Raw genomic sequence first — 26,672 nt, 5'->3', positions numbered from 1 at the left:
CTTGTATCTTTACAAAGAAAATAATGTTCTGTTAAAGACTGTTCCAGTTTTGCAAGGTCATTAGCGACTCCAGTTTGGCACATATTCCTTGTGACTTTACCCAGATACATAAACTAGACAGAAGAGAACAGCAGAAACAAGTTCACTCAACATCCAGAGGTTACTACGCTCACTTTTTTCCTCAAAGTCTGTCTCTCATATACACACAGACACTACGCTAGCAAATCAATCCTATCTCTACCCCTTATTTATAATGAGATGCATTTGAAATGGTAATTTCCTCTGATGCGCAGCAAACCGGAATGTCATTCACATGAAAGCCAGCTGTTTGACGTCGCTCTGCTCCACGGTACACGGCGACAAACCCTGGGGACTCAAAGCATCTAGTTGGGAGTACACAACATCACAACGGGATATTGTGATACTTTAACATGGAAACTGGACTTTTACTACGGGAATTAGGATTCCAATGTACTACATACGGGATACACAACTCATGTCATCTGAGTCAGTTGTCAAATGGAGACAAACAAACCAAGAGAAAAGCGACTGACACATATAAAGACATCTAACCTGTAGGAATGAAAAATATCAATTATCAAAAAGGGACATCGCTGGGTAGATTTAAGAAAAAGATGGGCGATGGAACGTTGTAAACAGCATCCCACCAGCTGATGTTGTGAGCTGACACTGTATTGCATGTGGTGAAGGAGGGACTGTTTACTTTGATCTCATGAGCACAAACACAGCGCCGGGAGGAGACCAGCTGCTAAGAAAACACATGTAACACATCTACCACTAACACCGATATATATACTAGTCTCACTGGGAAATTCCACATTGGATAACTTCACGTCCTATTGCACCATCTTCACTTCATCATGTCAGTCAAAAGCTTAGGCAGTTTTGGGTTTTGTTTCTCTTACTCCATGTCAATCGGTCAATTCTTTTCACAACACGCACGATCGCGCACGTGCACACAAACATACACACTACGACCCTGTATTAGGGCCATTATGTGATTTTTTTTAACCGCAGCTGGTGGCAGGGGGGTAATATTTCAAGAAAAAACTCGGAATTTCTGAGATTAAAGCGAGAAATTTGCGAGAAAAAAAACTTTGCAAGGTAAAATCAACCAAGTGGAACACTTCAGTTATCTCCACACCACCATGCCACAGACACAGCTGAACATGAATGCCACATGAGCAACAAACATGGCATCAAGTTTACTAATCTAGATAGTGAAATTAATTTAGTTGGTAGGTTGTGATTCAGAAATGTCTTATTTTTTTCTGACTTTAATCTCAGAAATTCTGAGTTTTGTTCTTGGAATATTACCCCCTGCCCCCGGCTGCGGTAAAAAGAGAATTCCCCTACGGCCCTAATATGGCGTCGTATACACACAAAATCAAACTGATAAAATCAAACTTTTTTTGCAGCCCTGCCCAACCCTAGACAAATCTGTCCTATAAACCTGTGTATTACATACACCTTGCCCTTCACATTGAGAGAGCTTAGACACAAGACAGGAGTCTTAACATACAAAGCTCCCAACAGAGCCATCCTACACACATACCTCCCTTAACCAGCAGTCAACATTACGAATACCAAACAGTAATAAATAAGTTCAATAAATAGGGATTTTATATTATAATAAAAGGTCTATAAGGATTTAACTGGTCTGACTGGTGATCCATACTGGATGTGACAGAGAAGGTCAGCTTCTATTAAAAACAGCAGGATTTCCTTACTTGTCTAGTGTTAGAGCATGTGGTTCAGATGGATAAAGTGTTAAGTACATAAGGAGACCTAAGAGTACTGGATCACATCTGCTTAGACCAGAAGAAGTTGTCAGAGCAGACACACAGCAACACAGAGTGATTCTCTATGGGGGCTTAAGACAATCTCTATACCGTCATCAAGCAACTTCACTCGTAGTCCAAGATCAGATAGCTTTAAGCTTGTGAGACATCTCAAATTAATGCTCAGATATTGCTTCAAAGCTATTGGAAATGCATGAAACCTTTCTATGCGTATTATACAGTGTTTGTCTCCAACGTCGTTCGCTTCAAGCTCATGCATCCACCAGGGTTTAAGACATAAACATATCAACGGGCTAGACAGTGTTAGGAAAAAAAGTCATGGGATAGCCCTAATGAAAGGAATTATGAGTGTGACACATTGTAGAAGACCTTATATACATATAAATGACACAATACCATTTGTGAGAACAGTCTGTATGTGTACCGGTCCCTTCATCCCAGTGTGTTCCTGGTAACCCAGAACAGACCGATCTCCCCTGCAGACTTTCCCCCACCAGCCTGTGTCAAGGGGGCTTGTTGCGGGCGTAGACTCCTTTTTGTTTCTTTCTCATTGCTGTTGTGTGAGCATTTGTTGCTTTTGTTCTAAAGTGCAGTCCAGATGCAGGTGACTGAAGGGCAAGAAGCAAATTACAGACTTCCCAGCAGGCCGAGGGAGGGCCGGGGAGGAAAAGGATCATGGGGGGGGGGGGTGATGAAGTGCAGGTAAACCCAGGGGGCTGGCTGTGGGACAGAGGATGGTATTGGCACGTGTCTCAGAGAGGTCCCGACTTTGGGAGGAGGGCAGCAGGATGGGGTGGGATGGGATGGTGGTGGCGAGAGTCCGGGTCAGTTAGGCTAAAGGTAAAAAGGTCTCATTCTGTTCTGTCCTCTCCCGCGTCACTGATCCAGGTCCAGTCACTCCCTGGACTGGTAGAAGAGGATGTATCCAGACTCAGAGTTCTTTGAGATGTCTGAGGTAAGACCATAAAACTCCTCAATGGCCTGGGCATCAATTTTCTGCACAAAGAGGAACAGAGAGACACTACTTAGCGATAAAACAGACAATAGCTGATGTACAAACAGATGAGTCAAGGAACATGAACCAGACCATTACAGTGTGACGCACCTCCACAATGTCATCGTCAAACAGCAGCCAGAAGCCGTGACTCTTCACTATGGTGATGTAATGTCCTCTGTTCGGGCCACTGAGGAAACAGAGACAAGCTGTGAATCTCTAGTATACAGAGGTTACAACTCGCACATTGTACCGCTTCTTTGTTGCGTCTATGATGGCTACCATTGTATGCAGAATGACTAACAATTATGTTTTGTCATGCTTATAATATGCAGTAACTGTTTACAACAAAGAAGTCATCACAACATATCACAGTATTCTTTCATATTTTTATTTTTGTGACACAACAGAAATATTGGCAACAAAAAAAGTGTTTTAGCATCTAATCATGTTTGGTCTCTCCTTTGGTCTGGTTTGGGCTTTTATTTTGGTCTGGTAATCGAAACTAAAAGGTACTGTACCTGCCACAGTGAACGACCACAGCCACTAGATCATACATGCGATCCAGGTTGACTGCATCCCCGGACGTGTTGAACAGACGGAGCTCTAAGGGGAAGACCACGCGATACGACAGCTTGGTGTAGCGGTGCAGCTGCTCCATGTACTTAAACCTCTTCAGATGCAGGGCCAGGATCATAGGCAGCTTCTTCACGCGCATCCTGCTGACACACACACATTCTCAGGAAATTGTGCCTACAAGTAGTTTTTGCACATCACACTGGTATTAAAGCATTGTGTAAGTAGGGAGGCGATTGCTTCTACAATCTGTGTATTATTCAGTAGCTCCGTGTTGGACTGACCGTTTCTGTGCTTCCTGCTTGCTGCAGCATGTTTCACAGTAGTATTTGTATTCACTGCACAAAGTCTCTGTGTTGCTGAAGTCCCTGGAGAGGACAGCAAGCCGACAGGAGTATTGGTTAGCTTAGCTCACTCAGACCAGGGGGAATAGAGCCTGCTGTCAGACTGCAAGGTGTGGCTGGTTGTATAATGAGTCAATACTACCTGAGACAGTGCGTTATTGATGTATTCTGCTCCACATCCACTGAAAGATCCAGAAAATCCTCATCTTTGCTGCTTACCTGCCAAAGAGAATGTGCAACATCAAGGTAAGTAAGCTGTCATTTTCTTTGACTGTGTCAGTGAGGATAAGCCTGCTGTGGTGTGACAGAGCACCCACCCACACTTATACACACACACACACACACACACACACACACACACACACACACACACACACACACACACAGAAGACATGGTGAGTCTTTGATGTGCTGATGATGCTGGGTGGCTTTTGTCTCTGCACAGCACAGCGCCTTGGTGTTTTGCAGGGGTTGTTCAGGGCTACCCTTCCCTTGGCTCTCCCTTTCCTCACCCTCGCCATTTTGAGGACAAAGCCTCTGGTGTCACTGAGGTAAAGTGGGTGGCTACAGCCCACCAGGCCTGCTCATGGCATCTCTCAGCATCAACCTCTCTGCAAAAGGGCTAATCCCTTTTTCAGACGTATTCAGGAGGGATCTCTCATTCAGGGCCACACAGGGACCAGAGGAGGTCTCAGAGAAAGGAGGAACCCAAAAGATCATTTGTTGAACTGTACTCACAAGTAAAATAGTACAGAAAGAAGTACAACTTTTTACTTTTTACAAAAACAGACTATTTCTGATGAAAATAGCTAATGAATGTTCTGAAACTAAAAATGTGAAGTATAAGAAAAAGGACAACAGGAAATTAATTGGTAAAGAAGTCCAACTTTGTATAGTAAAGTAGATATGATGCATATTGTATGAATAACACTATATTCTGTATTAATCTAAAAGTGAACATGCAGTGCAAAGAAACGTGTCATTGCATGGTGCAAAAATAAGACGTCTAATAATTGTACAAGACATTTTAATATTTTTTTCAGACCTTAAATTGAGAATTTAAGACTTTTTCAGACTTTTTAAGGACCCACGGAGACCCTGAATAAGAGAACTGAGCATAAAATACACTACACCACCAAGAGTACTCAACAGGCCAATAAAGGAGAGCCACACACCGTCTCACAGTTGAGGCAGCGTGTCTCATTGGTCAGTGTGCCTTGGAAGATGTCATGAACCCAGGTGGGCTCCGTCTTGTTCTCCGTCTCGGTCTCCGTGGTGACGGCAGTGCCATTGTTCTTGAGGCGTCCGTTCTGCTTCTCCTGCTTCTTCTCCTCCTGCAGGATGTCGGCCACCGTGTTCAGCAGGTAGTTGAGGAATTCATGGGCATCCTGCTGCATGTAGTTGTCAAACAGGTCTGGAGGGGGATGCAGAGATCACAGTGGCGCTTAGGTAAAGAGAGATAACGCTAGGGGAATTGTTAGTCAGGTAAATCAAATATATAAAACCGGTGGCCTACGCCGATAGTGCCAGCGTCCATACACACTCCTATTTAGACAGTAATGTATGTAAAAAGTGAAACTTGAGGAGGGGAGAGCCAGGGAGAGAGGGAGAGCGGGGAAGAGAGCAAGAGCGGAGGCAGCTGACCAGAGCCCGGTCCAAACAGAGATTGCATTGTTCATTCACATAAAGAGCTTCCTCAAGTTGGACAACAGAGAACAATCTGCCTCTCTTTCAGTTCCACGCTCTGAATGACCTTACCACCAACATGCACCTGCCCTTCACCTCAAACATTCACCAGACTACATTAAGGCCGACATTGCTACCACTACACAATACAAAACCACACGATTGAGTCTCTGATGATTTATAAAAATGATTTTAGCACTGGAAAACATATCCTGTCTCAGTCCGTAGTGCTGAGCCAGTATTAGCAGGCTAAAACTACTGTAAGGCTTTCAGCAGGCAGAAGGGGCATGGGCGCTCACCATTCTCCTTCCGTAGACGGGAGATGAACTTCTTGGGCGGGATGACGCCCACCTTCTTCTTCTGCGTGGCGATGCTGTGGAAGAGGTCGGCCAGACATGTGAGCAGGTTCTCCTTTTTCTTCTGCTGGGCCTTGTAGGCCAGCACGTTCTCCCGGAAAGGCCGGCAGAAGTACAGGGCCTGGAGCACCGAGTTACAGTAACAAGTGTTTCCAAACTGCGGGGGAGCAGGAAGGAACAGGGACACACAAACAAAGAGGAGGACAAAAGCGTGTTATCATCTCAGCTGGGAAACAGACTGTAACTCTGTAAACATGTAACAAGGACTCGTGGTGTTCGCCTAAACAAAGACTGTGAGGGATTTCTGAACAAGGCGAGGCGCTCAGGAGCTTCACACCTAAATAGAGATATGTAGTCACCTATCCAGATATGCATCTATCAGGTAGATGGATGAACATTAACTCTAACATTTTATCAGCATTCTCAATCTGATTAATTATCTGTCTCCGACACAGATACACACATGCACACCATGCTTGTTTTCATCCATTTGGCAGAGACTGCAACCGGGGCGAGACTTGAGAGTCTGCGTAAATTCCATATTCATGAAACAGAACCTAAGTGGATTGGCTGTCAGTCCCACAAACAACAAAACCTGTTACCTTCAACAATACCAGCTGTCCGGTAGAGGACATGACTCACTCGGGTCCCTGTGGGCCCCAGTCTAGCGGTTTGTTTTGAAAAAAGACACCAGTGTTTATGCCCATGACCTTTGTTAATGTATGAGGGGATTTAGTGACACTTACATTGACCAATCCAAAGTAGTGTTCATTGATTGGGAATTGCTCCGGACCGATGTCTTTCTCCAGAGCAGAGGCATTGGTGCCCTGAAAAGACCAGAGATAAAACATGAAACACTTTGCTTTGTCAAAACATGATGCACATTAACAACACCAGTATTTAGTTGTTATCATGATGATCCAGAGTCGCCCATACACTGTTGACTCATTCATGCTTATGGAGAATGAGTTACAATGCTGAGATGAAAGCCTAATCTGTTTTGTTTACTCTATGTACATATAACCAAATTAATATGGAAATATTATGCAGTCAACAAGCACCAACAGGCTGCTGAAGCTTTAAAGCCACACCTAAGAGATTAACCAAGCTTATAGGCCTTTCTCAGACAGTACAATTGATAACATTAGTCCTATTTCAGCAAATTATTGAAAAGACATTCCTGTCTGTCACATTTCATGAAGGTCTCAGTTTCCCATAGAATGATTTACTGTAGCTCATTTCTTGATTCCTTTGGATAATCCTCCCTGTCAACTTGGAAACAGGAGATCGCCTAAATAGCACACAGCGATGTTTAAAGTCAGGAGTATTTTACAGCTGCGATTGCCGAGGAAGACCACTTATCTCCTGACAGAGCCTTTTCACTTTTCAGAGCTCAAAGATTTTCCAAATGAACCATGGCTTTGTTGAGAGAACACAGAAGACACTTTAGTAGGGGGATGGCTTTGACTTTCAATGACTGTCATTTCTCTCAGTCAAAGCAGACTGTGAATACCTCTTTGTCCGATTTCCGCTTTGAGTCTGAGAAAGCTGCTACACATATGCAGGCACAAGTTCATGTGCAAACACACATACACACACACACACACACACACATACACACACACATACACACACACATCAATTCTTTCTTCAGAGGAGATGGACTGTTTCATAATGCAAACACTGGCCAAAAGCCTTTTATCTCACTAAATCATAGCTCATCAAAATCCTCAGTGACACTGTACCATTACAGCGGACTTGAAAGTACAAAAAAAATCTACTCAAAACAATAGTGCCACAAGGCAGAAACATCAATGCTCCACTTAATGGCCGAACTGTCAAATGAAACCATGGGCTCTTTCAAATGTTTGATATTAGAGCAACCCATTACCTTATTATAAACAGTGGGCATAATTTCTAAAGCCTATGACATTAGTTTTAGCTTTTGACATAAAACTAGAGAAAATCAATGTAATCCACTGCTTTTAACATAAGGTCAATTTTGATAAATCACAATTTTGGCTTGGATTTGGCTGTAAGCACAATATTTATGCATAAGAACTTTTTCTAGATGACACACAATGTATGAAGGCATTTCTTTTAAGATACATGAACATCAGCTTATTGTCTGGCTCAAGGACACTCTGGCAGAGACGGACACTGTCTGTCACAGGGGGATCGAAGCCGTTCCCTGTCCTGTCAGATACAGGACAGTCTCTAACTGCCAAGCCATCCTGCCACCGAATCACAATCAAATGCTCGTCCACACTGTTAACATCAACAGAGCCTCACCTTGGGCTAGTCCAGTCCAACTTGTCCCTGTCATCACCCCCACATGGCTTTAGCAGTGTTGTTGCAACGGTCTGGGAAATAACTATCTCAAGGACTGGATGTCACCTCGTCTGTTTTACTGAAGCTTGGACTCAATATCAGTGTAAATGTCTTCATCAATGCCTTAGTAAAGGTCATCACATATAAATCTATAACTCGTTATGCAAGGGGACAGTGTAATACATCAGGGTTAGTGTGACTCTAACAGTTGTGCAGGCCTGGGTCAGTAAAGGGAGAATGGTATAGCAGCCACACATCATGTCAGAGGATGTTGGATGATCTATAGTATTAACCAGAGCCATTTAAGTCTGTTCTTAACCACTCTTAACTGTCCCTGAGAGCATGTAAACACAGATTAGTCCAGTTCCTGCTCAATGCAATGAGTATGTAACATCCCTCACCGGATTATGCAATCAAAACAAGCTGTCAAAGGCAACGCGTTGTTTTAATTCACCTGTCAATCATCGGTGACTGCCAACTTACACAACTTGCACGCTGTGTCGTCGCCAGCAACAGACAACAGACAACAGACAACAGACAACAGTAACGCTGTTAGCAAGCAGCACTGTGTCAAGGTCTACGACAAATATCACGGTTTCAGACGCAGGCCTCATGCTCACTGGCCTGCCGGAGCAGCGAGCCTGCTGGACAGATAAACCCCAAAACACTGACCCCGTCCTGCTTTACCTTGCATCCTTTATACAGAGCTTCACCCAGACAGACTGTGCAGGAGGAGGAGGAGGAGGAGGAGGAGGAAGAGGAAAAAAAGGGGGGGGGGGGGGGAGGGATTCAACCATGAACATCATTACATACAAGGTCCATCACAGTGGCTGCAGGCAATCGATAGTAAAAATGGCTAGCCAGCAAGCTACTTACCATATTACAAATGGAGGCGATATTTCTGACAGTCATTTAGTTTACAGTGTCCCCCTCACCGCCATCTTTATAAAATAAACATGATTTCAGAGCAAGGCAGTGTTGAGAGGTGAAGTTAATTCGCAGCCGCGGCTAGAGGCCAGACTGCAACCCCAAGCGTCAAAAAGCAGGCAATGTCTCGACAGGAGAGACCAAGCAGCACCATGCAGCCAGCACGGAGGGACAATCAAACGGCACTCAGCATCGGCACGACTTCATTCTCGCAGACATAGAAAATACTCTACAACTGGAAACAAAAGATGCATGAGTGAATAGTGGACACACGAAGTTGCAGCAGGTTGTTAGCAACGATTACAAAACAAGCGTGCTACGTGAGGAAGCGTAGTAGCCCGCCCACCTGAGAGATACAGCACAGCTGATTGGCTGAGCGTTCCTCCGTTTGATTGACGGAATCAAAAGGCCATACGTACACTTGAACGGTAAAGCTTAGCTGAGGTGCAGCCAATCATCATCAAGTATCTGAAGCAATGGTTTTAGGGAGTTGTAGTTCCTTTTTAGGGTTGAATTTAAAGAGATATTGTATGTGCAAGGTTCACCAAGGATAAGAGTTGAACTTATACCAAGATCCTAGGTTTATTTTCTGTGATAGCTCTCATGTGGCTCAGTTGACTTTGGATAAAATTGGTATTCTCTATAGTTTAATCATTTGTAAACCATAATAAATGACACAGTCCTGGCTGCTCAAAAAACGCTTATCGCTTGCTAAACATGTTTTTTCAAAAGGTTGCAATACTTGAACAGAGCAGCCTTGCTTCAACTGATGCAGACATTACAGCGCCTTTAACAGCAAGAATCCTCAGCTGCTTTGTTTATGGTCAACAACAGAGAAAACACCCTTCCAGTGCCACCTGTGCTCAGGATGAACTAATGTCAGCAACAGGCTGTTCCTTTGTCCAGCCTGACTACAACACAGCTTGGAGCTTATATCTTCAAATGTCTTGAAATATTATTTAGAAACTGCAGTATCCCCTCCTTATCTAACTCCATTGAAACTGAGCTATTGTTTCCTTTACTCAGAGCTGAGGTGCTGCACCCACTGTATGCACCCATCTCACCTGACTGGTGGTTATAACAACAAAGTAAACAGAGGCAGGGGCAGATTAAATTACTGTTTCTGTAGTTTGTTTAGATAGGAGGGTGCAGAAAAATACATCAACACTAAAATAGTAACTTCTCAGCTGTTACAATTAAGTGAATACATTATTGTGGGATAAAGTGTATTTAATAAGCACAGTTTGGTGCTCATACACAAAAAATGTATGTTGTATGTTTAAATTCTGTCAGAGAATATGTTGTTGAAAGATCATGACAGAAACAAATAGGAGACTGGATAGGAGAGATTGTTTTAAGGGCAGGGTCAAACAAGATTTACCAGATGGCTGCTGTTTCAGGTGGAGATAAGATCTGAAGTCGACTTTGAAGCCTCAGTGAAGAAGAAGAGATCGCCCATTTTCCCTGTCCTGGCACTGTCAAACAGCCATGTCCTGTGGCACAGCAGAGCTGAACTCTGAAAGGTAAGGGGGGGGGGGGGGGGTAGTTAGCCTGCACTCTAAACACCAATTAGACGGCCATAACGAAGAGGGAGGGGAATAAAAGGTAAGGGTGCTCTCTTAGGCTCTGCAGGAGTCCCGGGCCCCCAGGACCCGCTCATTCAGCACTGGCTCTGTTTGTGCTTTCACAACACTCCCCTAGCAATCATCTCCTTAGCATTTACATCTGAACAAAAGGAAAGGAAAAGAACAAATAAGAATGCATAACATACTTCAAAAGAAATGGGAAAGAGAGAGAGAGAGAGAGAGAGAAACAGAAGAAACCAGTTGCCAGTTTGTGCTGTGGAGGGTGGGAGAGATGAAGATTAAATGGAGTCGTCAAGCCTCATTGTTGACCTGGGCTCTGGAATGTTCTGTGGGTTTATTTGGGGAATTTGTTGATTGACATGTTCTCATATATACTGTGGTTTATTTATGAATACCTGTGACTGACAGGGAAACAATTACATGCGGTGGTAGCTTGTGTGCTCTTGCGGTCTGATAGTTCTAGACAAAATGTTCTCAGGCATACTTTCTATTTCAGTCGAGCCAGTGTTAATAGGATTGAGGGGCGCTGTGGATGTGGCTGCCTTCTTCCTCACTTTTACTGCAGTCATTACTGCTGTTGTTCAGACATTTATCCATGCATATCCGAATAAATGTGCTCACTGTACAAACTGCATTTCACGCGCTTTCATTTGACAATCACAAACGCAGGATAGGCGTTGAAAACAGCTCCAACTTTGGACATGTTTTTCTGCTCTTTTCCCAGCTTCTCCTTGTTATTGAGACTCTCAGAGATATAAATCTCATAAACACGGTTTGTTTTATCTTCCTTTTCAGGCTGTGCAGGACATGAAGCCTGTGTGTCAGATGAACAGTGAAGGTGGGCAAATCCAATCTCTGCCTTTGTGTTTGTTTGGGGCTTTAATCTCCCTCAGATGTGGTGGCCTTCTCATGTTTGGATGGGTTTGACAGGACTATTGTACCCTCAACACGTTTTTTGGCCAGCAAACAGGTGTACCTCCAGGGACGGCCTGCCTCTGCTGAGATCAGAAGTGGAGCGAGGCACAATGTTTGGATTTATATTTGTGTGCACGTGCACACATGCACACACACACACACACACACACACACACACACACACACACGCACACACACACACACACAAACACAAACACAAACACAAACACACACACCCTATTCCTGAGCCCACAGAGGGTTTCCAGTCAATGAGGCCTGCAGTACAACCAAAGGCACTGATGACCTTCCTGTTGTTCAGCTGCTACAAAGAGAGGGAAATGAATTATGCATTATTTCCGTCATGCTGAGAAAATAATCCTCCAATTTAGAATCTGTGACCCACTGCAGCCTGTTTATACTTGGCACGGGCTTCTGAAACACTACGGGCAGAGAGACTGTGTTGAAATAGTTTCATAGGACTTTGCTTGCAACAGAGAAGCTATTCTTTTTCACTGTATCAAAGTTGGTCTGCTTGCCTGACACTATAGGTGTATGTTAATAGCTGTAGGCATATAAATACACACGTAACAACAAATAAAATGTTTAGATTCATGACCCAAAACTAAGCACTTCCATAACACTTTTGAAATGCTTTAATCTTTAAAGTTAAACACTTGAGTATGCTTATTTGCTGTGACAAAATGTATTAAAGTAAAGTTGTTAAATTGTTATTTGAAGTTCTTAATTTAAAACAGAACAAATGCAGCATGCTTTCTATCCTTTTGTCTATAATTGTGCTAATTTTCAATGCTGCGTAATACAAAACTCAAAATGTTTTTATTTCAAAACAAGTAAATTAATTAACTTATAGTTCCCACCTTGTTTGTGCATCATTCAATTTTATGTTTTGGTCTGAGTAAAGAAAAATACTGATCCACCACTCCACGTTGTCATAATTTATTATCCACAGCATTCATATGTTAAGTACCAATACACTTGCTGGTCCATTTGGTGTTCCACTGAAAGACGCTGGTGTTTATATTGGTGATCTGACTGTAAGGTTGCCAATGTCTCTGTGTGTGTGATGTTATGATCAGTTGTTGTTAGCAACAGAATGAAGCAGGTTAGTGTGTTTCTTCACACAAAGGGAGAGGCAGGTGTGGTGTGTGTGCCTGATTTGGTCTCATGTGATTTGGATCATATGTCCCGTTCCAATAGAATGGGGAAGCCTTTTTCTAATTTATTGTCTAGTTAAGTTTCTTTTCACAAAAGCGTCCTTGTGGACAGACAGACAGTCGATATATTGAGTGAGTTGAAATGTTTACAAAGTCTTGGGCAGAAATATATACTGCTGGTAAAATCCCATTACATAACAAAAATGTAGATGTGGCCTTTACAGTAAATTGAATGTACAAAACGTTCTCTCTCCTTAAAAGGCCCTCAGAAAAAAGGCTGTTCTTCAGAGTAATAACCACATACCTAAAGCACATGGATGCTCAGCATCATTAAAGTTTATTGGCCTATCAGTGTCTTCATCTAGTGTCATGATTAACTTGTCCAATCAAACGAGACCTCCTATTAGACATTAGTATCTTGGTCAAGTTACATTCCTCTTCTGCACTCATGGGGTTCATAGAACACTGAAACCCAATGAAAAACTACTGTCTTTGTTATATTATGACCATCAGCCACAGAAAGGTGAGGAGAGCTTGGCCTGAGCAGAGAGGACAGCAGAGAGGGGAGAGGTGGTTGTGAGTTATTAGCTGAAAACGTAAGCTTTGGCACGCTTATTGCCTTTGGTACACTCTGTTCCAAGCAGGCTCATCTGGAATCTAGTTTACCATGTACCTTTCAATCGCTTCTATAAACAGAGGAGCAGGGCATGTTGGGTAGTAAAACCCCCTGCACTGTCTGGATGTGCACAGGCTCACTGCTCTGTTGACACAGTGTTGTCTCTCTTAGCATATTGCATGTCTGTCTGAGACAATAGCTGAACAGCGAACATAGAGAAATAGTACGAGGCTAAGTTTTGGATGCATCTAAACAGCATTACTAACAGACACGTAATACCACACATTGCATAATAATGCGGCAATCCAAGAATATTCATGCAGGCACACATACAAACACACAACGGAAAGCAGAGGAGGAAAGACCCTTTTCACAACCGCCTCCACGGATGCCCAAGTCAGACTCAGCTACCCCACAATGCACCTGTACTGCTACACAGTCACATTCAGTCAGTGAGATACCATTTACGCTACCATAGCAACGATAGAACAATAGCTGCACTGTGCTCATTACGCCGAGCAGGGAGCAGAGGAGTTCACTGTGACCATCTAATACAGGATCCCTAGAGACTGTGTGTGTGTGTGTTTGTGTGTGTGTACAGTATGTGTTTGAGTAGGTGCAAATTATCATGTGGGTGCCTCAGTGGCTTAATGCAATGAAATTGATATACAGCACCAAATTGCATAGGGTCAGAAATGATGTTTACGCAACATCTACTACGTTATGATTTAAGCAGGCGAGTTTATGACGAGAGGTCAGAGTGATACTGGGTAATGGTGCCGAGCAAGGCTATATAAAGCGTTGGCCTAGATTTTATGAACTTGCCGCTTCACAGAAGGACAGTGATACTCAAGGACTTCTTCAGCTGCTGCCGATCAGGTCACGAGTCACTCTGTGTGCCTGTGTCAAACTGTTATGGATGAATTTATGCGACTGTGTGTCATAGTTGTAAAATGACACGAGAATGGACAGTGCACTCCTGATTTACAATTAAGACAATCCCATGAAACTTGGACAAAATAGTACCTTCTCATGTCATAGAAGTATTATTACCATGCTTATTATATGTGGGTCTCTATTCATATAGTAAGAGTTAACTGACTACTGTAAGTAAATTCTAAAAAGGGTAGTGTGTAGGAAATCTGCATGTAGGAACCCCCACACTCCACCCCCACACCCCCCTCCCTCCACACACACACACACACACACACACACACACATACACATACATATACACACACATGCTCATATTCTATGTCTCGTGCATATTTTCTCATTTCTTCAGGAATTCCAAATTCCTGGGCCGCCCTTCCACTCTGGAGGCTCAGGAGTATCTTGTCCTGATTATGGTCAATAACAATAGATCTGCTTGTATAACTGAATGTCTAGAGTGAGCTGAGATCCCTGCAGAACGCACCGGAGCTTGACCCACTTTCCAGTCCTGTGAACCGCATTAATTCACTCTGCCAGGTGCTCGGGAGACTGGAGGTGTATTAAGTGAATATAGACCTTATCTGTCTTTATGTAGCACAGGCTTGTGGATGGAGATTGGGGGAGAAGTGGCTAAACAACCTTGAGACAGGATTTGTTGCACCGGCTATGTCTCAACAGACACACACTTATACACATAAACATACAGCAATAATACAGTACTAAAACACATACGTACCAGGGTTGGGGCCATTCATGAATTGAATTGAGAATAGATGGTAAATTCCAATTCAATTCCTGGTATTGGAATTGGAATTGCACCCAGCTCTAATGAAACAGAAGTGGAATTGAATTGGAATGACAGGAAATAGAATTAAATTCCATGAAATTCCACTTCTAAGAGAGTTTGTCTTGACTTGCTAAACATTATAAATCAAACAGTATGAATCAAATAAAAGACAGTAAAACAAATCAAATATATTTAATCGTGTATGTATGTATGTATGTATTAAAATTACATGTTATGCATCAAATGAAAGGTACCTTTGATATTTTATGATACTCAGTACTGATAATATATAACACTATGTGTAATCTCAGATATGTGGTAATAAAAAACAAACAAACATGGAATTTCACAGAATTTCATTGAATTAAATTCAACTTCCTGAAATCAATTCCAATTCAGTTTCTGTAAGTTTTTTTCAAATTCCAATTCCTCAGTTAAATTGGAATTGATAAGTAGGCTACATTCATGAATTGACCCCAACCCTGATACATACATTGTATTGAAAGCATTCCTGCAGACACTGTACTGCACCATGTGAATTACATGCACGAATTCTCTAATTGAGTAGGTTTTACCACCCGTGCCACTAAAACAAATCTTGTCAACAAACCTTCAATCTCTTCCCTAAGGTCATGAAAGGGCTTGTGTGTGAAACTTGTCATTTTCAGTCACAGCAAGTCTCCCTGCATCTGTGATGTGGGAAGGATTAGGAGGGGACAGCTTCAATGGTATGTGCTCAATGGTTTAAGGAGGGTTTGTGTGTGTGTGTGTGTGGGGGGGGGGGGGCACGTGATGCTGCAGTCTACTACTACTTCCTTCAAGATGTCTGACGCACATGTTTTCTCTTTTCACAAGTCCTTAGTGCCAATCCTCTGCTAGAGTACAGTGTGTATCCTTAGAGAACACTGACGCGGATCCTGCATTATTGCCCGGAGCGGTTTGGCCAGGCTGTTTCCCTCTTCTCACTCTGCGGTGTCCTAATGGCCCCGCTACACCGCGCCTCCCTCTCTGCAGCAGACATAATTGGTGTTGCTGAGAATGTGTTTCTGAGAGCCGGGACGGGAGGAAAGAGTGTGTACTTACTGGTGTCCATGTGCCGCCTATGGTGGGCTAAAGAGGCCGGAGGGAGGCAGAGGCATGAAGAGGAAATGGAATAATCACCTCAAGAAAAACAGCAACACAACACATACACACACTAAACAAAAGATGCTGACTGCTTAACACACATTGTAACATAACACAATTTAAACATCAAGGACATGTTGAAAAACATTGATAACAGATGAACAACGCCCACAAACTCAGGATGAACGTCATGTGATTCTGTGCAAAGCGTTGCCTTTTGACATCTCCTTATTCTGTGCTCAGCAACACCTTTTGACAAGATAAGTAGCAAATTACGCAAGTGAATTGGAAAAGTTTGAAATGAGCCATGGCCGCGCTGTAAGATTTTCATTTGCTGCCTCCTACTTGCGGTACACTTTGCACTTCCGCTGACACACGCGTAGATAGAAACAGCCAACCTCTGTCTCTTCCCATCTGTTTCTCACGCGCTCTCTCTTCCTCTCATGCGCACTCACAAAGGAGAGAAGCTGTCAGAGAGAGGATGACCTTGAGAATCTAGACAGAGACTCATCTCGGATTGACCTCTGAATCAGCCACTCGTATTCAGTGGAAAATGTTTTAGTTCTTTGTGTATATAATGCCTGTGTGCATGCTGTATAATCGCTGCACGCCTAAGCATGAGTGTTTGAGTGGGAGTGTATGTGTATGTAAATGAGTGTGTAGCACTCAGTCATCAGCGTATATTCCCATAAACAACATGTCGGAGGATTTCTTTCTATCCACCCACTTTTCCACAGAATGTCTGTATGTGGAGAGACTGAAGGGGCTGAGATTATTTTGCTAAAATGATGTCACACTTGGCAGCAGAATGGCGTTGTTTAATATAGGGACAGTTCTCATCGTAACTTCATCTTGTCATATCTAAACAGTTATAAATGGGATAAGGAAAGGAGAATAAATATTTTGTAAACTGCTTCTTCATGAGGCCCTATTGAATACCATGACCTGCATTACGGAGCATTCATATGCTTAAAATACAACCAATTGAGTCATGAAAAGGTGCGGGTCAATTATGGGTCATCAGAAGACAGACTGGCCTTTAGTATCAGTGATTCAGTGTGAATCTCAGGAACACGGTGGAGATACTCTCTCTCCTCAGTAAGGGCAGCGCCTCTCAGCACGGGCAATTACTTCCCTGCTCTACCCTCTCCGCAGTGATTGCTGTAATTTGGAGGCTCCTCTGAGTCAGACCGCTCACCCGAGGAGGAGAGAAGAGAAGCAATTCATCAAAGGACTGACGAGCCCCAAGCCTCTGAAAATGAGCCGTGCATCTCCTGCTTTGTCCAATATGCATGATAGAATACAAAACGTTTTGTACGCTAGACAAATGAAAACGTACCAAACGAGCAAGCGGTTATTGTTATTTCCCGGCAGAGCTGCTCACTGTAGAAATGGTTCCTTTATTGGTCTATTCGGTTATCTTTGGGATGATCTAGCCTCCGTGTATCACTTTCCAACTCCGTTTAGCTTAAAAAGTGTCAGATCATAGAACCCCCAAACACCTGTATGTTGTGTCTGTAAACATGCTCCTCTCATCTCTCTGTCTACAGTATGTTGATGGAAGGGTTTTCATGTGATGTCTGGAGGCACTCAGATACACACACACACACACACACACACGCACACACACGCACACACACCGCTAATATCTTCAGCGTTCTAATGTTTTTGCCACAGACACGCTGAATGTATTTGTGTATTTGTTTAGGTGCATATGTGCTGGCATATTTATGCAGGTGCCTAATCCACATGAATTCAGGTCCATTCTTCCTGCGACAGGTACTGACAAGACTAAGCCTGTCTGTCAGTTTGCACACAAAGGTTTATTTAGTTTTTGAGACAATGGACAGACATAAAAGCTGGCTCGGGATGGCAAGGGAGGTAACTGCTTAGGATAACGTGAGCAAAGTGTCAAAATAATCAGGTAGCTAGTGAGTGAGCCGTTTGAAGGTTATCTATATAATTCAGGAGACCTTGTGGTACTCATCACGAGGCTCTTGTTGCTTGTGTGCTGATGAGTTGTCACTGCATTGTGAGGAGGACAGAGGCGAGTTGTGATGACAGTCACACCAGGGCTGCAAGAGCCACACACCAGAATCACCTGAGTAGCTGTGATTCAAATCTGAATCACACCCAGCTCTCTTTCGCCTTTACCTGGATATAAAGACTAAAATTCCAGTCTATACCTGACACATTCAGTATTACTGTGTTTAAGGATGAAACTCGGGGCGTCCTGGTGGCTCGGTGGGCTATGTTGCATGTTATCCCCCTCTCTCTCCCAACTGTCTAATAAAGGGGAAAATGCCAAAAAAAGAAATCTTAAAAAACAAAAACAAAGGATGAAACTCATTGTACTCTTGGCACTGGTGTTACATAACATAATGTGAAGCAGGACTCAGCCTTGGCCTCCAAAGGCCTGATTCAAGAGTTTCCCTCTTCTATTGGCCGATCAGTAACCACTGCCGCTATATTGAGTACAGGCTTGGCCCAGAACCAGCCCCTAAGGAAACTGTCTGTCTATATTAAACAACAGAGGTCCTAGTATGAAAGTCGCAGCTCCAGCTCCGCTCTGGCTGGGCAGTAAAGCCGGCTAGACAGACAGGGCCCCAGGGAAGGGCTGAATTACCAGCTAAACGAGGCCCGCCGACAGAAGCCCGAACCCATAAATCTCAAGCGCTGAACCCCGTGTCCCAACATGATCTGTGCGGAGCAGTGTGTCCAAGTGTGTGTGCCTCTGTCGGACTCCCTCACGCTCCCAGTGTTATCTCCTTACGACCAAGCTCCCTCGATCAAAGCTAGATTCTTGTTGAATGCACGTGTTTGTGTGAATGTGCATGTGTGAATGTGCATGTGTTCATCGCTACGGCTGTCTGACCAGTCATGCAGGACCATAAAAGGATCCGTAAAAACCAAGGCTGGAGCTGAAATTGTTTGTTTTAAAGATATCTGGCGATCCAGCTATCCACCTCTCACTCTTACATCACAGCAATTATGTGAACATCTTACTAAGTTAAAAAAAACCCATAACTAACCTTTTTCAATCAACTAAGTATACTTTGATTCTTTTTTTTAAGAAAATCTGCAGATGCAAAGAGACATTGATTCCTGGAGCCTTTGAAACTATGTGTTTGTGTTTTCACTACTGTCACTCACAAGTTTTGCACGTGAGCAGAAAAAACAACTTCTCAATCAGTGAAAACAGGATAATCCTGGTGTTTAAAGTCTTACTCTAAATACACATATGGTCACATGCACACCATGCAAAAACACCCCTACCTTCTGTTATTACTGCAACGCCCTGTGCTTTTTTTCTGTCTGCCTCTCCTACATGCACGCATACACACACATGCATTCATGCACCTACGCACACATGTACACGCACACACACAAACTGTTTGTGGATTGACACACGTGTGTCAGTCCTCAAACATCCCAGAAGCGAGAGTGGAAACCATTTATCCAATCTTACGCTAGAGATCAGCTATGGAATGTAAACAGGAGAAGAGGAGCATGAATGAGCGATGGAGAATCATGATATAAATATTTTCCATCACATTTCTGAAGAAGTCAGTGATGGCTAACTTCTCAGTAAATGCTGTGGGCTGGCATTCCTGAGAGGGGGGTGTACTATTGTCATTCAGACCCAGTGCCACAGCACATAGCGCAACCCCCCCCCCCACACACACACCAAAGACCACCATTGCAACCCCCCTGCTACTGTTGACATGCAGAGGTATGCAAATGGCCGAACATGTTAGAATGTTTACATTTCAATAAGAAAAAACAAAGTCTCTTCCTTTGTGTGGGTCAAGAGCTGCTTGTGCCAGCAGGCCAATAGAATTTCCATTGGTCATTGGAAATGCAAATGCACTTGGAGATATAAACAAATAAGTGAATAGATACATCTCTGCTTTTCAGAGTTATCCCTTTTTTCCATTCACACAGAAATCCTGCAAGAAAAAGCTTAAGTGAACAACATCCAGGTATTACCTTCCATGACCTGAGTCAAAATGGGACTAACTATTCTGAATGCCCATACCATAATACATATACATGGACCTGCCTCTATTTTAAAACTCTTGTTTGTTGTAAACTCAACTTTTGTAGAGCATTCTCATAGCTTTGAATTAACTGACAGAGATCAGCGTAAAATAAAAGGCTCATAATAATCACCACTGCAAACAATGAAAGCCAATGAGAATGATAAACATCTGTCATGATGCTGATAAACATATGACCAAAGCTCAAGAGGTACGCCCCGAGGGAAGCTTCAAACTACCCCGGTTTCTCTCTTATCCCAAATAACTGTCCTTTGTGGGCTCAGGCCCCGGGGCGAGTGATGGCCATATGCCTCTCCTCAGCTGCACTGTAAAAGGCGGGGCACTTCCATTGCCCACCTCGGGAAATCAGTCTACACTTCAGTGTCAACAAGGACATCCTTCTGAGAAACCCCCCCCAGAATCCCCCCGCCCCTCGTCCCCTCAGCCAACCCCCAATTAACTTGACATTCCGTTGTTCTCGCTGAATACCCAGAATTCTCCCCCACAATTGTCCACACCCCCCAACTAAAGATTACCCCCCGTTTTACCCTCTCTAACCATCTATTGTCACCCTTGTGTAAGTGACACTCTGATCCCCAGCTCAGCCTCTGTTGTCAGCCCTCTATGTTGATTCTTCAGCTATAATTGTCTGCCTTGACTCAAAGGTATTTTAATTTGCCTCCAACCCTCCCTCAGGGAAAGTGAAGGCCACATTGCCTCGATGCATGACTGCAGAGACAGTGGTTGACAGAGTTCATTCATTCCAAGGACTTCAGCAGAGTTAAGCTACAGCGCTCTAATACAAAGCTTTTAGCGGAGTTAAGATAATGCACTGCGGTGTGAAATTAACGTTGTATCTCAGATATAAAACCCGTGAATTTACACTCCATATGTGGACGATCTGACACTCTAACCTGTGGTGTGACTGACTCATAGCATTTCAGACATTTGGGTCTATTATATAGCTAATGAGTGAACACGTCTAACCCTCCATTAGGCTAATAAGCTACTGGCGCTAACACAACACCTCATACACCACCACAGGCGTCCTCCCATCATTATCTGTCATCATTAGCCATCTCGCCCGGTTGCTGGTGGAGGGATGAGCTGTGATGCCTTGTCACAGCGCAGGCTTAGATTATGAAACACCTCACTAACACCATTCATTGAAAAGGAAAAGGTCTTGAAATATGCATGCCCTAATTTGTACTCAAGAACTCAGCTGTGGCTCACCCACAGTGAATCCTATTTAAATGTTACCATGATGAAGATGAACGTTTCTTTACTGTCTATTACCAAGGAAGCAGGCATATAAATCCCTCACTCATTCCAGGGTACAACATGCTGCTGGGGTGGAGTTACTGTGCTTGGCTGTGATGTGGTGAGGCGGCTGTGTGTGTACACGTGTGTGTGTGTGTGTGTGTGTGTGTCGGTGTGTGTGGCAGTGGGTGGGGGCACACACCTCGCAGCGATGTCTGCTCACGAATCCTAGGCATTAATTTCATATTTCAGCGCAGCCGCCTGTCATCAGCGCTCTTATCAAAAATACATACCAGACCGTAATCACACGAGGACTCGCTGCCAAAATACCTCAGGAGGCAGACACATGAGCGCAGATGAAAGATGGGAGAGAGGGAGAGGGAGAGCGAGGCCCGTGGGGGATGGGACAGGGAGAGCAAAAGAAAGTGGGACAAAGAAATGATACAGGTTAAATCAGAGAAGAGCAGTTGCTGAACCTATTTGGCACATGGAAGATCAACAAATGTTTTAATCCTCTGCAGTCCTCTTCTTCCAACTGTAGAGGAGCTTGCACAGCGTTGAGACAGAACAGACATCCACACGATACGATATGAAATACTTTATTATCGTATTGCTTATGACAGGTGCTCCTTGACATTTACAACAGGGGAAACTGTTTTACTGCTATGTTGCCATTTAGGTGTCACTGACTGCTCAAATATTGTGCCAGTCCATTTATTTCAAAGGGTTAGATGAGGTCTCTGGTCAGAATAAGGTGGGTGTCAATAATTTGGTGTGTTGAGGACTGGAGCTCTCACATCGTATGGATGCTTGCAGGAGTTCTGGTGAGCTGTATATGTGTATGTGTGTGTGTGTGTGTGTGTGTGTGTGTGTGTGTGTTTGCTCCCTGATGGTCCAACATCAGGGAGCATTAACCCCCTGTGTGGAAGATTCACAACTTTAGGGGCATGCCTCAACAGCTCCCCAGCTGTAACCCAACACTAGGCCCAGACTACATGAGCAGGATCTGGCTCAGTATGCCTATGGTACATGCACAACTACACAAGCAGAACATGCAGTATGAACACAACTTTTCACAAGTTTAACTCTGTGCACATCAAACAATTCAAAGGAAAAAAGTGTCTGACTGCATTTTGAGAACGTCCCCCATTTATGAGTTATGATCCATAGGTAGGCAGGCTATTAGTGGTTTATTTACGGGGAAATAGTTGGTTTTATCTGTGCTATCCCTAAGGAAAAATTTGCCTACTTAAATATTCCTATAAAATTCCTATAGGGATTTATACTGTCATATATAGTGACCTTATCCTACGTATTTCATGGCATCTTTTATCTCCTATGATATCACTATAATATTCCTATAATATTCCAATAAGGGATAAGAATATAGTTTTGCTGTGATATATGTGTTGTATCCTTCAACAATATTCTTATCATAACCTTGGGTCAATCCACTGTATAGCAGGAATTTATTTTTTCCCCCCTTCTTCTTCTAAAAGAAAGGGTGTTTTGTCAGTTCATCCAGCCTGCAGGACCCACCTGTTGCAGGAGTATTTCTTACTTGTGTTGAGCTTGCCTTATCCACGTGTAGGGGGGCCAGGAGCCGAGGGGACACAGCAGCAGCCAATCAGATGTGAACAGCGCTGCAGCGCTATAAAAGCCCCGGTGCGCTCCTCCTCAGCAGCATTCACAGTCTGCAGCTACCAGCTCCCACTCCTGTCTACACCGTCTTTTACCTCCATCAAACCACTTCGGGAGTGATACAGGAATAATAACTTTGCTTCATCCAAGGCTTTATCCGAGAACTCTACCAGATCTGGACAAGACGTTTCGACTTTACGCAAGGGCTGTAAGAAAATAGTTTTTCCCCCCTGTGCTTGTTTTTGACGGAAATTGAAAACCGGGCAAAATGCGTCTGATCCAAAACATGACAACCATCGCGGAGTACCCGACACCCGAGTACTCGGTGCCCAACCGGGTTATCAAAATAGCTGTGATTGGAGGCAGCGGAGTTGGGAAAACAGGTAAGATGATGAACAAAATCACTGCGTCTTAAACCCAGCGTATCCGTAGCACTGTGGGGCTGCATAGGACATTCGCGCACTTGGAGAGTCTTTTATATGGTATATTTTGTCTAATATTCTGTTATCTCTTTTCTTTATTTCAGCGCTGGTGGTGAGATTCCTAACGAGACGCTTCATCGGAGACTATGAGAGGAATGCTGGTGAGCTATTAGAGCAATATAATCCTAGGGGATAAAGTAGGCTAAATGTCTTTGTTTTCCAAGATGGTGAAACATGGATTTGGTGTTTAAATCATTTTGCTTTGCGCTGTCTACAGGTAATCTGTATTCAAGAGAAGTCCAGGTGGATGGAGAGCAAGTGGCCATCCAAGTTCAGGATACTCCTGGTGTGGAGGTAAGCTCTCGTCAAACCCCGGTCATTTTCCCAGGCTGTTAGAGCATATAGTGTTAATAGAAAGCTGTTTGAGAGCCGTTTACAATCTAATACAAAGAGAGAATTGCCAGTACAGGCGCAGCATAAGGACACATATGGTATCTGGGCAGAGGTCCACTCTGCCTGTTGGACTCATCCAAGCTTCCTTTGGTTGGGCACCGGTCCAAAGCTGAAGAGATTTTTTCTCTCTAAAGTAGAGTCCTTCAGTCTGGCTGTCTAATTTCCCATTTAGACTAATGGATGTCTGAGGCCAGAGTAAATGATACCCCAATCCAGACTCCTCAATCACCCACACCTCACTGTTCTCACTCACTCAGCAGTGGAGGAGTAACCCTATAGCTCTCGTCTGCCTCAGAGAGCATTCCATCCATTACAAAAGACCAATTGCATAATGTTAGGAAATGTTTAATCTGGTTCGAATTCAGTTCACCGAGTATGGTTTTTAGATTAGGGCAGAATTTGTGGGTTATAATTGTTAAAATGTATATTTCTAAGGAAGTCTACTGGACTGTGCTTTGATCAATCTCCCTCTTTCTCCCCCCAAGATGACAGATAATGGCGTCAGTCTCCCTGACCATGTGACCTGCTCCATCCAGTGGGCCGATGCCGTGGTGCTGGTGTACTCCGTGACAGACCGCCGCAGCTTCGACCTGATCGACCAGTTGCACCAGCTGATCGTTCGCGCCGGCGGTGCCAATATGCCCCCCGTCATCCTGCTGGCCAACAAGGCGGACCTGCTGCACCTGAGGCGCGTGGACTCCCAGCAGGGCCCCTTGCTGGCGGGAACACTGGGCTGCTTGTTCTACGAGGTGTCCGCCAGCGAGGACTACAGCCAGGTGCATGGGGCTTTCCACAGGCTGTGCTGCCAGCTCGCCAAGCAGCAGCCCCCTGCCTCCATCCCCTCCCACAACCCAGCCGGCGCCGCCACAGAGAAGAGGCGCTCACCGCTCATCCCCAGGCCCAAGTCTCCCAACATGCAAGACCTGAAGAGGCGCTTCAAGCAAGCGCTGTCGGCCAAGGTCAGGACTGTCACCTCCGTGTGAGGAGGGCAGGTCGATTGAAAGTGGTCCAGAGTGGACACAGAAGAAAGGAAAGCATTGGAGGCGGAAAAGAAAAGAGGACAGAGAAGATTCATGCTTCTCCATTGGAGTCCCCTTCCACTGTGGCTGCAGAGGGCAGGTGGTAGATTCCATATAGTGTGACACATGGGGGGCAGATGAACCTTGACAGAGGTAATGATCTCTAACGGGTCTGTCCTGACTGAGACACTCTGACAGGTACTTTGTGTGAGGAGCAGCAGTATTGAGGTGCTCATCATCTGTTCAGGAGTGGATAGACACACAGAGGCAGCAGTCTGAGGCTGAATGAAGCCCAGACACGCTGCGTATAAACTGAGAAACTATAAAACAGCCTCTCCTGGCAACAGCAGCTCTGAAGGACATCACTGTTTATTTTTAGCCGTCGCCTATTGTGACAGTTTCAATGTTTATTCAGACTGCCACTACACGGCAGCGCTAAGTGCTGGTAATTGTCTGACATACCAGCCACTTGAGCCAGGACCCTGTGCAGCAGTATGCGTGTTCAGTCTCTCGTCTGTCAATATCTGCAGTGCATTCCTTGTACAGCATCCAAAACCATCATTGTGCATGACAGAGTGATGAGTGGGGGGTGGGTGGGTGGGTGGGGTGGGGGGGGGGGGCTCCTAGCGGGGCAGCAGACACAGTATGTAGCGTGTGGCGGTTTTTACTGATGCACTTTAAAAGGAATTGTCCAAAGGGCCCATTGTTATTTATTTGTTGTGAATTCACTTTTTGTTCAAAATAAAAAAAAATTGAATTTTATGATGTCTCTGGTATTTTGACTATTTTGCTAAGTTTTGCATATGTGTGCACTTGACTGCAGATATAGAGCTACCATCACATATAAACCAAAGGTGAATGTTGTGGATTGACGACACAAGTCATGGATCTGTATAAATCTTTTCTAGCTGTAGTACAGTATATTACAAACACGGCACATTCTATAACTCCCAGTTTTTTGGAAACACTCAAGCAGTTACACAACAGTCTGTATGATGACCATGGCTCCAGAAGACTGATAAATATCACTACTACTGTGGAGGAGATGACGCAAACAGCAAAGGCTAGTCTGACCCATGTATATATCAGTTCTAATGAAATGCTGTGGAAATAGCGAAGCAGCAACGAATGGTAAGAAGATACTGATGAATAACTGTACAGTCCCTTCTCAGGACTTGTGATCCCTCCATGTCCAAACTAAAGATAAGAACCTGGGGCAGTCCTTGACTTGGAAAATCAAAGTCAACTAATAATAATAATTGGATTTTATCAACTAAATAATGAATCCATTTGCTCAACATACAGTATGTGCCATGCAATAATGCAAATTGACCTTCAGATCTAGTGTTAATTAAAGAAAACAAATACATAACGTAAGAACATTTTTGAGGAATACTTAAAACCAACAAGTTGATGAAAAAGTCTTAGTTGACTAAACTGCTACAAACCCTTTGCTGACTAAGAGGGGGCAACACTAGAAGAGTTCATGTAGTTTTCTCTCTCAGATCTGACCCCTCTATGATCAGGGAACCTTATAAGAATAGCGAGCTCCAAGGAACATCCAATGATATTAAACACTTTTCCAACAAAACTTTAATTTGTGTGTGTTATTGTGTGGGCTCTGCCATAGTAGAAAGACATCGCTGTTTATTTACAATCCATA

The 26,672-nt window shown here is 43.9% G+C and overlaps 2 protein-coding genes across 2 annotated transcripts; one reads left to right on the top strand and one right to left on the bottom strand.

Annotated features, from left to right (window-relative positions):
* Positions 1 to 1,288: 1,288 nt before the first annotated feature.
* Positions 1,289 to 9,278, bottom strand: usp46 (ubiquitin specific peptidase 46). The gene is made up of 9 exons (XM_071895626.2): positions 8,987 to 9,278; positions 6,526 to 6,606; positions 5,723 to 5,936; positions 4,913 to 5,151; positions 3,880 to 3,956; positions 3,678 to 3,761; positions 3,339 to 3,536; positions 2,929 to 3,007; positions 1,289 to 2,819 (listed from the first exon to the last, which is right to left on the bottom strand). Exons 1-9 carry the CDS (start codon positions 9,020 to 9,022, stop codon positions 2,718 to 2,720), a joined length of 1,110 nt encoding a protein of 369 aa, XP_071751727.1. The 5' UTR covers positions 9,023 to 9,278; the 3' UTR covers positions 1,289 to 2,717.
* A 13,909-nt stretch (positions 9,279 to 23,187) lies between these two features.
* rasl11b (RAS-like, family 11, member B) lies at positions 23,188 to 25,591 on the top strand. The gene is made up of 4 exons (XM_071895642.2): positions 23,188 to 23,498; positions 23,642 to 23,698; positions 23,815 to 23,891; positions 24,476 to 25,591. The coding sequence occupies exons 1-4, from the start codon at positions 23,384 to 23,386 to the stop codon at positions 24,971 to 24,973; spliced, it is 747 nt and encodes a 248-aa protein (XP_071751743.1). The 5' UTR covers positions 23,188 to 23,383; the 3' UTR covers positions 24,974 to 25,591.
* The last annotated feature ends 1,081 nt before the right edge of the window (positions 25,592 to 26,672 follow it).

Source organism: Centroberyx gerrardi, chromosome 9 (assembly GCF_048128805.1).
Source record: "Centroberyx gerrardi isolate f3 chromosome 9, fCenGer3.hap1.cur.20231027, whole genome shotgun sequence".
NCBI lineage: Eukaryota > Metazoa > Chordata > Actinopteri > Beryciformes > Berycidae > Centroberyx > Centroberyx gerrardi.
Note: the sequence above shows the minus strand (reverse complement) of the source record. Positions and strands in the feature narration are given on the sequence as shown.

Coding starts and splice junctions, on each gene's coding strand:
- usp46 (XM_071895626.2), bottom strand. CDS start 9,022: ATGACTGTCAGAAATATCGCCTCCATTTGTAATATG. Junction 6,607..8,986: donor TCGCCTCCATTTGTAATATG/GTAAGTAGCTTG, acceptor TGGTCTTTTCAG/GGCACCAATGCCTCTGCTCT. Junction 3,537..3,677: donor AAGCAGGAAGCACAGAAACG/GTCAGTCCAACA, acceptor GTGTGTCAGCAG/GATGCGCGTGAAGAAGCTGC.
- rasl11b (XM_071895642.2), top strand. CDS start 23,384: ATGCGTCTGATCCAAAACATGACAACCATCGCGGAGTACCCGACACCC. Junction 23,499..23,641: donor CAGCGGAGTTGGGAAAACAG/GTAAGATGATGA, acceptor TCTTTATTTCAG/CGCTGGTGGTGAGATTCCTA. Junction 23,892..24,475: donor AGGATACTCCTGGTGTGGAG/GTAAGCTCTCGT, acceptor TCTCCCCCCAAG/ATGACAGATAATGGCGTCAG.